Raw genomic sequence first — 13,387 nt, 5'->3', positions numbered from 1 at the left:
CTCGTTTCGAAAGCACGATACTCCACGCTTCCAAAACTTCATGGGAATCTCGATTCCCCCATATTTTTTCTATGCTTTCCACATACATGGTCTATGCTTCCTATATGCTTTTCTCATGTTTCTTTTCATGTATTTTCTCTCATGCTTTTACTCACTTTTCATGTACTTTCTTTAAATTAGTAACCATCATTGTTAGATTTTAACAAAAATTTAACTTTTATTGAAAAATCATGAAATATAAGAATGATCAATTTTATTTTAGTTTTTATTTGTTTCTTGTTAGATTCCTATATTGCTTCATTTTTTTTAATATTTTACTTTTAAATTGATACTTGGCTTCCCACTTCCTATAAATTTTAAAATGCTCCGCTTCTCGCTTCCCATATCGTTTTTCCTGCTTTCGCTTCCTACTTTGGCAACCTTGATTTTAACATGGTATCAAAGCCCGAATCAATTTGATCATGTCTTTCATCTTAAAATTGATTTATCAGTTAGCATAGAGACCTGTTCTTGTCGGACTTCTGTTTTCAACGGTCTTGGCTCTTACCTTGATGGTTTTTCGGCTTGTTGCTTGGTGATTATCTATTGGCAATCCTTATGGCAGAAGATAATCAGAATGCAAGCACGATGGTGATCAGCATTGATGCTAACAATTCTAGTTTCTCAGCCACTTAATGGAGAGAACTATGCAACTTGAAGTCACTTCATGATCATGGCACTTGGTGCCAAAAATAAGTTAGGATTCATCCATGGTTCTATTGTCCAATCAGTAGAGTCGTCATCGTATGATTCTTTCATAGATCCTAGATTCCTTATCTAGAGACATTGTCGACAGTGTTATATGTGCTGACACTGCTCAAGAAGTGTGGACAAACCTCAAGGAACGTTCCACTTCCACTCGGAGAAAATCCAAATGAAAAGTTGTAAATTCTTATCTGGTTCTAATCTTGGCTTCTACAAATTGTGGTAACATTTTCTCAAGATATGAGGTTGTAACTGTCATTTATTTATAACTTTTTCTACTGAAATGGATGAAGAATTTTTCCTCCTCAATTCAATTTTAACAACTATGCTACACATAATATTACAGAAGAATATAGGCAATTGACATGAACATATGGGATTCATTGAAAAATGGGTTTTGGAATTGCAAAACTTCAGATTCAAGAAATTCTTATCTTGGTCCTGATAATTCCATGGCTTCGACAACCAACCATGATTCCTCTATGAATTCCAGGTGCTTGTGTTCCTCCTTCTCAACCTTCTTGCTTCTCTGTGTCTCTACCCTCTGAGAAGCCTCCCATCTCTCTACCAATCCATCACCTTCCAACATCCTCAAGACCTCGGACATCTTAGGACGATGGGCAGGGTGGTATTGTGTACAGAGCAAAGCCACCTGAACCATCTCTTCTAACTCAATTCTGTCAAAGTTGTTCTTGAGATCTTTGTCAACCATTAGATTCAACTTGTTCTCTTGGTGTAGTTTCTTCACCTGAAAACAAGAAAATGCACCAGTAATCAATCCAAAGCCAATTGGTTGCCAGTCCTCGTCATATACGACAACTCCACAAACTATAGTGGTTAATGGAGCTTAACTGGAGCAAAGGACTGTCAGATTAAAACAGATGGAATCAGTGATCTGAGAAATTGAGCAACAAACTCAAACTAATAGCACAACTTTTAAGAAGCTGCAGAGGTTATCTTGAAGATCTTGATCCATTTAACTGCAGCATTTATATCTACATAATATATACTGGCCAACATAACCTTGACAATGAGCAGAGAAATAGGAAAAGCAGCGTGATGCAATATTCTAATACCCTTGCTATGTTCTCGGATGACAGCAATCAAAACAGTTGCAAGCATCAACAACTATGTGCCATGTTTAGCCCATAGTCAAACAGCATATAACTGACTGTGTGATGCCATGTTTAGCCCATAGTCAAACAGCATATAACTGACTGTGTGATGCCATGTTTAGCCCATTAATAGTATCTCATCTCACCAAGAGTCTAGTATTTCAATAATAAGACTTCATGGACATTTTCTAAGTACATGAGGAGCCAAGCTGGCACCGCACAGACACAACTATTAACATGAACTTATAAGTTGATGCTTTTGCGATGTATATGCCTGGCCAAATGATATGGGCATGCTGGGTCATTTTTTGCAGGATCAGAAGAGACCTTACAGCCAAGAAACATACCCAGTCAAGCATGACACCTTTCTCGCCTGCAACACGTCCAAAATCCAATGCTTTTTGTCCTGTAATCAGCTCCAGTAGTAATATCCCAAAGCCAAAAACATCGGTCTTCTCTGATGATTGGCCAGTAGATAGATATTCTGGTGCTATATGTCCAACAGTTCCCCGGACAGCTGTTGTCACATGTGAATCCTGAAGATCCAGCAGCTTTGCTAAGCCAAAATCTCCAACTACAGCCTCAAAGTCCTCGTCCAAGAGTACGTTTGCTGCTTTCACATCCCGATGAATTATTTTTGGGTCACATTGCTCATGCAAATACACTAAACCCCGTGCTGTCCCCAGAGCTATCTGTTTCCTGCTTGACCAATCTAATGCCGGTTTCCCATGAATGTTATCTGTTAGACAAAGAAGATTTAAAGAAATGGAAAGAGCTCAAATATCTCAGAAATGACTAGTCAAGCATGCATATGCAGGATTATTCATCCATATAACACAAGTACTTTCATTCCAGAATACAACTGTTGTCCATCGCACAGATGGTGAAAATCAATGTAGTTCATTGCACCACACTGATTGGTTTTTTGCACCTCCAATTGTCAGACCTGGGAAGACAAAGCATGACAGTATCACACTCGACCCTCTTTTCCCTCTTGTAGTGCCATGGCTCTTTGACAGAGCAAAAATGCAGTAAACATCATTTGAAATTAGCACTGTTCAAAAGAGGCCACATGATGCTAGCATGCTAATTGCAGATCAAATATGCCTCTAGATGACTCAATATGCATGTCAATTTTCAGGAATACCTCTGGTATTTTTGCAAATACTAAATATTAGATTTGAATATAATGGAGTGACATCTAATGGCCTCCATCAGCTGCTAGATGCAATTCAAGGACAGCCAACTCATTAAAATGTCTAACCTCTTAGCCTGGAAGCAACGCTGCCATTGGGCATGTAAGGATATACAAGAATTCGTTCATTCACAGTGGTGCAGAACCCACAGAGGCGCAATAGATTCCGGTGAATGGCCAGGTTGATCATCTCAACTTCCGTTTGAAATTGAACCTCTCCCCCAGCTGCATCGGTGTCTTTTAGCCTCTTCACAGCCACCAGAGTGCCATCCTGCAAGCGCCCCTTGTACACAATTCCAAAACCTCCTCTGCCCAAAATATTTTTTGAACTAAAATCACCAGTTGCAATCCGTAACTCCCTAAATGAATATCTCTTCAGGTGCCCCAAGCATAACTCTGGGTCGTTTGGTTCTGAGACAAAACATCAGATATTTTAGAAATGTATAGTTTCAAGTAACTACTGGTCCATCAGTTATCTACATATAATCCAGAAGATTTTGGACAGGTGATGCCTAAGTTATTACATGGCATTCAAACTATTTTAAAGAAAACACCAACACCAAAAAGTCCCTTGTAACAATCATATTAATGAGTCACTTACAAATATTACACTGAAAAAATCCATTTCCAAGACATTCTCTGTCATCTTGCAGCTCCTCTGGTGATGTTTTATTTGTTAACTCATGTAGATTGCAAAATAATCCACTGAACCACATTTTAGACTGTCATGCATATTAAAAGTTTGAATAGCCTTTTGAGTTCTTTATTGTTGTTTAATACATGATCGTTAATATCTATCAAGAATCATAACAATTAATATCAGTAACTGTACTTTACCAGAAATCCTGAGTGGTGCCAGAAAAGAAACTTATACAACTGTTAAGATACAAATCTTCCCTAACTTAGCATACCACTAATTGGGCACAAAAATGCTCTGTAAGTTCTTTTCTTCATCATCCATATGTTTGATAGCTATGGCATCATATGACCAACAACAAAAAATGTCTTAAAAAGCATTTAAAAGAACAATGCCCCCAGAAATTTGTTAATTGCTTTAAATAAAGATCCACAACCTAATCATGCAATTGTCATGATCAAGACCAATCTAGAACTGGCTTTGAAATCTAGTATTCCTTATTGTTAGAATTGAATCTCGTCATGAGAATTGGAGAACACCAAATACATGGTTTATGAAATTGAGGCTTCCTATTCATGAAAGGGAAAATTTCATGACAAAAATCACATATTCTATCCTTATTCAGACATTGCTATGATTGGCGTTTTACCTGCTGAACCTGCTGACAAAGTCATCAACGTCAGCATGTTCTTACTAGTTCATTAGCCCCTGTATTTCATATTCAAAGATATACTCCCTCAGAAACTCTGACTTTCAGAATCTTTTGCACTTGGGCTTACTGCAAATAACAATGTAAATTGCAGCCATTCATGAATATGCTGCACATACTGTTTTTTATTTAAACCAATGTTCTTTTATTTAGTGCTATAGTTAGAAGCATCATTAAGTCTCTCCTAATAACGGGCTACAAATAGAAGCATTATATGGACTTTTTAAGATTTCAGACTCGTCTCCCAAATAACTAAAAAATTAAAATCATAAGCATACCATTAACGTTAAAGAATATCTGCTTATTATGTCGATGCCGCCACCAAAGAAGTAATCCCGCAGCAATGATAAGTATGCAGACAGAACCAACGCTTGAACCAAAAGCAATAGCTACACTGTGTTTTCTAGACCCAATGGACTGTGATCCAGCTGAGCATTGAAATCAACATAAATTTTAGCATAGTTGCAAAATAAGAATGTCATTAGTCTCATCAGAAAATATAATGATTACTCAAATGGACAAGTTGTCAAAATAAAATTACCGTCACTGGGATCTGGAGGAAGGGAAACCAGCTCTTGAGATAGTGTAGAACAGTTGTTTTTGGAACCAGATCCACAAATTAGAGGGTTGCCAACAACACTGAAGGAAACACAACAATCAAGCATTAAGACCGCACATGAAAACGAGAATGTAATGAATAAGAATAACCTTACTTGAAAGTTCTAGCTGATATATTAGGTAGAGAACCGCTCAGATTGTTGTAAGAAAGATCCCTGCATTCAGAAAATCAAAATGAATGACACTCTCCTTTGTGCTCGAAACAATGGAAACGGATTTAAGATACTAACAGAAACGTACGCAAGTGTTAGACCCTTGATGGTGGATAAGGATTCTGGACAATTTCCTGATAGACTGTTGTTATTCAATCGCCTAGCTTGGTCACAAATAAAAAATACAAGCATTAATCAGCTTCAATTACACCATAAGATATTCAAAGTTCACCATCAGAACATGCTTCTGAACCAAGAACCATACTCGCATTATGCAACGCCAGAGAAATTATAGTTTAAACGCCAGAGAAATTACAGCTTACAAATGAAGTGTGAAACCGAATTCGCAGTCAGTTCAGTTCGATATTTTGCGATTTACAGAAAATTGAAGCTTAAGATTATAAAATCTTACAGATAGTTAAGCTTCTTTAGTTGACCCAACGAATCAGGAATTGGACCACTAAAGTGGTTGCCTGAGAGGTCCAGAGTTTGAAGCTTCCTTAACTTTCCTATGTCAGCTGGAATAGAGCCTGAAATGGCATTGTTTTGCAACAACCTATATAAATAAAAACCCACATTATCAACAAAAAAAATGGCCTCCCCTCGTACATGCTTTCAACCAATTCTAGTCCTAAAACTATAACAGCAAAAAAGGAAAAAACAAGCAAGAAAGCACACAAAATCACTTATTCTCGACACTAGAATAGCAAAAAGGGAAAAAGCATTCCTCTACTCACACAGACTGTAAGTTGGTGAGGTTTCCAATCCCTGGAGACAGTTTTCCAAATAAACTCTGACTGGGTAACCCCCTGCAGTATCCAATACACAATAATTTTCCCAAAAAATAAATTCTTAATCCAAAATATATGTACACAAATAAACATGCAGAGAGAGAGAGTTTTGTCTTACAGAGCAGACACAAAGCCATCAACAGAGCAGGTTACCATTCTCCAACTACAAGGATCAACAGAATTTATGTCCCAGTTTTCCAAAACGTTATATGGGTCATTCAGCTCACTCTTCATAGCCATCAAAGCCACCACTGAAACGCCAAACACCCAAAAAAAAATCACTAATTTAACACTTACCCTTATTCCGAAGCAAAAACATCTCCAAATAAATTGAAACACAAATGCACGAACAAAAGAGTATCTCCCCATACAAAACCAAAACTCCCTTGAACTAAAAAACAGAAAAAAAAAATACCAACACATTCACTTCACCTTCATAGTTGATACCAGAGGGAGAGAGAGTAGCAAGACAGGTCTCCAAACATATCAATACCAGCAGCAGACTCACTCTCCACCAGCTGCAAACCGCCATCCTTCCCATCATTCTATACCCACTCAAAAACCTCACTCTCCACTCACCATTCTCCCCACCGAAAAAAACGAGAAAACCATACGCTATAAACTTCGCGACTTCATTCTGGTTCTTTGCCCAATACAAGTCGCTCAGTCACTCCCTCCCCACCTTCAAGATTATTCCCCCACTGAGGTTGAAAAAGCCAAAAAGGAATAATAAGAAGGAAGTTGGTCACGGGGGTTTTAGCATTGAATTCCTTCAGATTCGAGGTGGGTGGTGGGTCATTTCTGTTGTGTGTTTCACCAGATCCCCATATATTCCCTATGGCCGTGTTCTTTCATTGATAATCTTTCTTTCACCCATTGTTTTCATTTTACATGGGACAGGTTTTTTTTACTTCCCTTCGCGCGGTCTAAAAGCACCAAAGAGGCAGAGGAGAGCAGATCAGGTGATCTGTCAAATCACTTTCATTAGCATCCTCACCGTCTACAACATACACAAAGACCATGAGGTCCTTTGAGATGAAGAATGAACGGTGAAGATGTCAAATCACTTCCTTAAAGTGATTTGACAGATTACCTGAACGGTGACTGATTATTGGTATTCTATCATTTTTTAGTTTCATGATTGGACAGAAAAAGGGACGATGATAGACTAGGGGTGATGAATAGCTTTTGGCTTCAAGTCACATGCACACCTTGTCTTGTCTTGGCCTTGAACATGATTGTATTTGAGCAAGCTAGAGAGAGAGATAATGGTTTTATATTTTTGTTTCACGAAAATGGTGTACCTTGCTTGGGTCGATGAAGATAGCTGCATGGCTAGGTCACACTATAACAACTGAGGGGGTGTCGGTTCAATCCCCCGGGTATCAAGCTTGCCTAACATTACAACACAAAAACGCCCTCCCCCCACCCCCCCCCCCCCAAAAAAAAAAAAATCATATATGCCTTTTTCAAACGGAAAGAAATGTATTGGCTATATATATGAAAATTTTCGTACAGGCCTTTCATTTTCAAACGGATAGAAATGTATTGGCTATATATAGATATAGGGAGAATGAAGGTGGTAGCTGCTAACCTCTTTTCTAGTTTATTGGGGGTTTAAAAAGTTTTTTTCATGTTTTTCTTACACTTAACCATACAGTTGTGTTCTGCATGGTCGATCTACTAGGAAATAGCACTTGAATCACGTTTTTGATAAAAAAAAATATGATTTTTTAATTTTTAAATATTAAAAAAATCTTAAATTGTCGGTTTTTTAAACCTTATAAAAACCTATCTGCGCATTGGAATTGTATGATCTAAAAGTCAATTTCTATAAAATTAAACATGTAGAACACATTTGTATGGTTAGATTTAAGAAAAAAAAAGATAGAAAATCTCTTTGAAAGCTTGGCTAGCATGGCTGTTAACAGCTACTACCTTCTCTCTCTCTCTCTCTCTCTCTCTCTCTCTCTCTATATATATATATATATATATATATATATATATATATATATATAGATTTCAATACCCATGTAAAGAGAGAAGGTGGTAGCTGCTAACCATTTTTCTAGCTAACTAGAGTTTTGAAGGTTTTTTTTTATTTTGTACTTAAATTTGACCATACAAATGTGTTCAGAACGATTGATTTACTATGAAGCGATACTTGGATCATATTTTTCGATGAAAAATATGATTTTTAAGCCTCAAAAATTTAGAAAAATCTTATGCCATCGATTTTTTAAACCTTAAGCAAACCCATAATGGCAACTTTAGGCACAGTTGCAAGTTGGTTAAGGGCATTCACTAGGTGACCAAGTCAACTGATTGTAACTGATCCTTTGGTTTGAGTCCAGGTCGACCAATCAATTCATAAACCAAGTATATTGCAATTGTTCCCTTGCGACTTACAGTGTACAGTTGCGCTTAGAGTCTGTTTTGCTTTTGTTGAGTCTGATGTAAGCTACCCGGTTCAGGTGAATCAATACTCCGAAGGGGCAGCCCGTATACTTAAACTGTAATAGCCTGCAGGCAAAATTGTAAATAAAGTAAATGCGTTGAGCTTTCTTTTGTTCACCCTCGTTGTGATTGCTTCTTGTGATTGCAATTTCTCTCCCTATATTCTCTCTTGCTCTCTTGCACTCTGATTCCAAGCTTCCGCGATCAGCAAACGAGCTGACGAGTAGGCTTACGGCAGTGAGGAAGGACCGTCGCACCGCGCTGGCCCATTGAAGGAAATAGGCCCATGACAAGTGGTACCAGAGCCCGTTCTCGTGCTGGGGAAGGGACTTCGGAGTCGGTGTCGACAGACACGCCGACAGGCTGCGATTTGTGAGCAAGACATCGTGGCGCCTTATCAAAACTTGCGCAACACCAAAGGCAAGGCAGTTGCTGAAGCTGAGGAGATGGGTTCACCTCGGGGCCAAGAAGAGTTGGTTGCAACTGTTAACAAGCTGGTGGAAGAGGTGACTTCGCATGATAAAGCGATTTCACGCGCATGTGAATAATTCAATGGACTGAATGATGTGATGGCAAGCCTGCAAGAGCAGATAACCTTATTAATGGGTCAAGTCACTTCGTTGACGACTACAGTGGCCGACTTGCAGTCTGAAGTAGGGGAGCTTCAGCTGAAGAACCGCACGTTGCAGCGAACAGTGACCCTAAATGGCGGAAATGGTGAGAGACCATCAAGGATTGATGTGCCAAGACTCGCAAAATTCAATGGTTCTCGCGACAGCAAGGCCATTGAGAACTTCTTGTTTCAAGTAGAAGACTACTTGGATATCCAGAATGTGACCCTCGAAGATCTGATGATTAAGGCGGCAGCGGCCTTACTTGATGGGGATGCTATCGCTTGGTGGAGGCGGAAGCACAATGACATGGAGAGGGGTCAATGTGTGATAGACACCTTTGATGACTTCAAAATGGAGTTGCGCAACTACTTCATGCCAAGAAATGCGCAGAGACAGGCTTATCGGATGGTTCGTGAGCTCAAACACACTGGTTCGTTGCAAGACTATGTCAGAACGTTCCAGAAGCTTATGTTGGAGATACCTAACATGCCAGAAGACGACATGCTCAACTGGTTCATTGTGGGACTTCAGTCATGAGCACAGTCTGAAGTGGAAAGAAGCAACCCCCGTATTTTGGAAGATGCATATGTGGCGGCTGAGCGCTTAGTTGACACTCAGCTCAAGCCTTTCACCCCATCAACCAAAGTTGGGAAGAAGCCTAACCACAGAGGCAAGAAGGATGAGCAACGCAATGATAAAGGTGAGGCGTCGACACGCCATCAATCCGAAAAGAAACAGAACTTCACGAAGCATAACAACAACAACAAGGGTGCGGTTGTGACATGTTGGTTCTGCAGCGATAGACATATCGTCAGGCTGTGCCCAAAGCGCCTTGTAAAGGACGACGGGCAAGCCAATGCTGCACGAAAAGAATGCAGCGATACTGAATGCAGTGACACTGAGACCATGCAACCAAGGATGATGGTCATGCGATCGATTAACGCAGCTAGAAGTTGCGCAACTAAGAACATGCAGGTCAGTAAGGAACTTATGTACGTAGAAGTCATTATGAATGAAAAATCTACTTTAGCATTCAGCAATGGTAGACTCGGGGGCCACACACAACTTTGTCTCGCGGGAAGAGGCAGAGCGATTGGGCTTGAAAACTGGGCCAAAGCAGAGAACTATCAAAACAGTAAACTCTGAGGCCAAGCCCATCTTTGGTGAAGCAAGAGATGTGGCTACTCAAGTGGGGAGTTGGGTCGGCAAAGCCAACTTCTCTGTGGTGCCCCTGGACGATTTTAAGGTGATTCTCGGTATGGAGTTTCTGCGAAGCCAGAATGTTATGATGTTGCCAAAGTTTAACATGTTGACGATCATGGGGTCAGACCTGTCACACACAGTGCAGTGCCTTACGCAGAAAGGCAAGTCTTCTGTGTTATCGGCAATACAATTGAAGAAGGGTGTTAAGCATGGGGAGCGGACATTCTTAGTTGCAGTGCGTGCAGATGAAGGGAAGGTAGAAGCAACAGTGTTGCCGACCCTAGCCCCACTATTGGAGGAGTTTCGGGGGGTGATGCCCCCGAAATTGTCAAAGCGTCTTCCGCCAAGACGTGAGGTCAACCACAGGATTGAGTTGACCCCGGGAGTGAAGCCTCCTGCAATGATTCCATACTGTATGCGGCCAGCTGAGCTGAAGGAGCTGCGCATGCAGTTAGACGAGATGTTGGACGCAGGCATTGTTCGTCCACCAAAAGCCCCATTTGGTGCCCCGGTCCTTTTTCAGATGAAACATGATGGCTCTAAACAGTTATGTGTGGATTACCGTGCTTTGAACAAGGTCACGGTGAAGAACAAGTACCCATTGCCATTGATAGCGGACTTGTTCAATTAGCTAGGCAGTGCCCGTATCTTTTCCAAGCTAGATCTGCGATCGGGTTACTGGCAGGTGAGGATTGTCGAAGGTGATGAGCCGAAAATAACTTGCGTCACCCGCTATGGTGCTTACGAATTTCTAGTAATGCCATTCGGGTTGACAAATGCTTCAGCCACGTTCACGACTTTAATGAACCAGATCTTCTACCCTTACTTAGACAAGTTTGTGGTAGTCTACCTGGATGATATCGTGATCTACAACAGTAACATGGAGGAACATGTCGGGCACTTGCGAACAGTGTTTCAGGTGCTGAAGGAGAATGACCTCTGTGTCAAACGAGAGAAGTGTCTCTTCGGGCAGGAGGAGATCAACTTCCTTGGCCACGTTGTGGGGCGTGGTGTACTGCGTATGGATGGGCAAAAGATAAGAGTCATCCAAGAATGGGTTCCGTCAAGCAAAGTGCCATAATTGCGGTCATTCCTCGGTTTGGCAAACTATTATTGCCGTTTTATCGAAGGTTATTCCCTCATTGCTGCGCCCCTCACAGATTTGTTAAAGAAGAATCAGGTATGACTCTGAACAGGAGCGTGCCAAGATGCCTTTGATGGCTTGAAGAAAGCCTTAGTGAGGGAGCCAGTGCTGCGATTGCCTGATCATTCAAGACCCTTTGAAGTCCACACGAATGCCTCAGACTTTGCCATTGGCGGAGTTATTATGCAAGATGGTCATCCGATCACATATGAGAGTCGCAAGCTGAAAGATGCAGAGAGGCGTTACACAATGCATGAACGTGAGATGACCGCCATTGTGTATTGCCTCAGGACCTGACAGCACTACCTTTTGGGTGCTAAGTTCGTCGTCAAGACGAACAATGTGGCCATGAGTTATTTTCAAACGTAGAAGAAGTTACCGCCTAAACAAGCTCGATGACAGATGTTTTTGGCTGAGTTCGAATTTGCCTTGGAGTACAAGGTTGGAAAGACCAATGTTGTGGCGGATGTCTTGAGCCGTAGGGCTGAACTGGCAGCTGCGTGTGCAGAGTCTTCTGAAGTGCATTTGGAGGGTGCATTGCTGAGCCGCATCCGCGAGGGTACGCAGCAGGATCCGACCGCACAACACCTTGTTTCTCTGGCGTAGGCAAAGAAGACTTGGCGATTTTGGCTACAGGATGGCCTCCTTGTAACAAAAGGGGGACACATCTTTGTACCACGGTGGGGAAGCCTTCGCCGAGAGCTACTCAAGGAGTGCCATGATACACTATGGGCCGATCATCCTGGTCTGGAGCGGACCTTAGCACTCCTTGAGCGCGGCTACTATCGGCCGCAGGTTGAGGGGTATGCGCGGACATGCCTCATCTGCCAGCAAGATAAGGGGACAAACCAGAAGGCTGCCGGTCTCCTTGAGCCTCTACCAATTCCAGAACGTCCTTGGGATAGCATCTTCATGGACTTTATTGTTAGTCTCCCGAAGGTAGAGGGCCTCAGTTCTATTTTGGTTGTGGTGGATCGTTTCTCAAAGTATGCCACCTTCATCCCAGCTTCCAAGGAGCGCCCTGCAGAGTTGTTCGTAAAGCATGTGGTGAAGCACTGGGGCATACCAAAGAGCATTGTGAGTGATCGCGATGCTCTCTTCACGGGCAAGTTCTGGCGTGAAGTATTTCGGCTACTTGGCTCTGAGATGCTGTTTTTAACAAGCTTTTATCCGCAGACAGATGGACAGACAAAGCATATTAACGGGATACTGGAGCAGTACCTTAGGCACTTTGTTAGTGCCAATCAGAAAAATTGGGTGAAGCTCCTTGATGTGGCACAATTTTGTTATAATCTGCAGAAGAGCGAGTCTTCAGGCCACAATCCATTTGAGATAGCCACGGAGCAGCAGCCACTGACCCCGCACACTCTTGCCACACAAGAAAAGGGAAGGCCATCATTCGCCTATCAGTTTGTTTGCGACTGGCACGAGCAAAATGAGTTGGCGAAGGCAATCTTACACAAAGCGGCAAAGAGAATGAAGAAGTGGGCGGACAAACACTGGCCCACAGGGTTCCAAGTTGGGGACCAAGTGTTGGTGAAATTATATCCTGGTCGCACAGGCATCTTCCGCGGGCGGCACCGCAAACTACTCAGAAAGTATGAGGGACCCTTCACCATCACAAAGAAGGTGGGCAAGCTGGCATACAAGTTGGAGTTGCCCCCAGACTTCAAGATGCACCCGGTGTTCCACGTGTGCAACCTCAAGCAGTTCCATCAAGATAATGGAGACCCGGAACGCAGTGTGCCACAACGCGCTCCCATCATGCAGAGGGCCCCGGCAGCACAACGGGCCGAGAAGCACCTCAGTCAGATCCTTCGCCACAAGGTCAACTACTTGGGACAAGCGAAGAAATACTTGGTGCAGTGGGAGGAAACAGTGGAACCAACGTGGGAGCCTGCATTTCGAATGAACAACCACTACCCAGCTGAAGTCAGAGCTTACCACGAAAGAGATGGCGCCGAGGACGGTGCATGATTTGAAGGGGGGAGCATGTTCCCTTGCAACT

General features: G+C 42.0%; 1 protein-coding gene across 1 annotated transcript; it reads right to left on the bottom strand.

Moving 5' to 3' along the window:
* Positions 1-988: 988 nt before the first annotated feature.
* Positions 989-6,565, bottom strand: LOC149827112 (protein CLAVATA3 INSENSITIVE RECEPTOR KINASE 1-like). The gene is made up of 11 exons (XM_090020227.1): positions 6,394-6,565; positions 6,080-6,212; positions 5,908-5,979; positions 5,583-5,726; positions 5,259-5,330; positions 5,114-5,173; positions 4,942-5,039; positions 4,679-4,828; positions 3,124-3,465; positions 2,207-2,598; positions 989-1,492 (listed from the first exon to the last, which is right to left on the bottom strand). Exons 1-11 carry the CDS (start codon positions 6,503-6,505, stop codon positions 1,175-1,177), a joined length of 1,893 nt encoding a protein of 630 aa, XP_089876353.1. The 5' UTR covers positions 6,506-6,565; the 3' UTR covers positions 989-1,174.
* Between the last annotated feature and the right edge of the window lie 6,822 nt (positions 6,566-13,387).

Source organism: Nuphar pumila, chromosome 10, assembly GCF_984573655.1.
Source record: "Nuphar pumila chromosome 10, dmNupPumi1.hap1.1, whole genome shotgun sequence".
Taxonomy (NCBI): domain Eukaryota; kingdom Viridiplantae; phylum Streptophyta; class Magnoliopsida; order Nymphaeales; family Nymphaeaceae; genus Nuphar; species Nuphar pumila.
The sequence above is the reverse complement of the archived record's forward strand: the minus strand, read 5'-3'. Positions and strand labels throughout refer to the sequence as shown.

Coding starts and splice junctions, on each gene's coding strand:
- LOC149827112 (XM_090020227.1), bottom strand. CDS start 6,505: ATGATGGGAAGGATGGCGGTTTGCAGCTGGTGGAGAGTGAGTCTGCTG. Junction 4,829..4,941: donor TCCTCCAGATCCCAGTGACG/GTAATTTTATTT, acceptor TTCAATGCTCAG/CTGGATCACAGTCCATTGGG. Junction 1,493..2,206: donor AAGGTGTCATGCTTGACTGG/GTATGTTTCTTG, acceptor TCTTGTTTTCAG/GTGAAGAAACTACACCAAGA.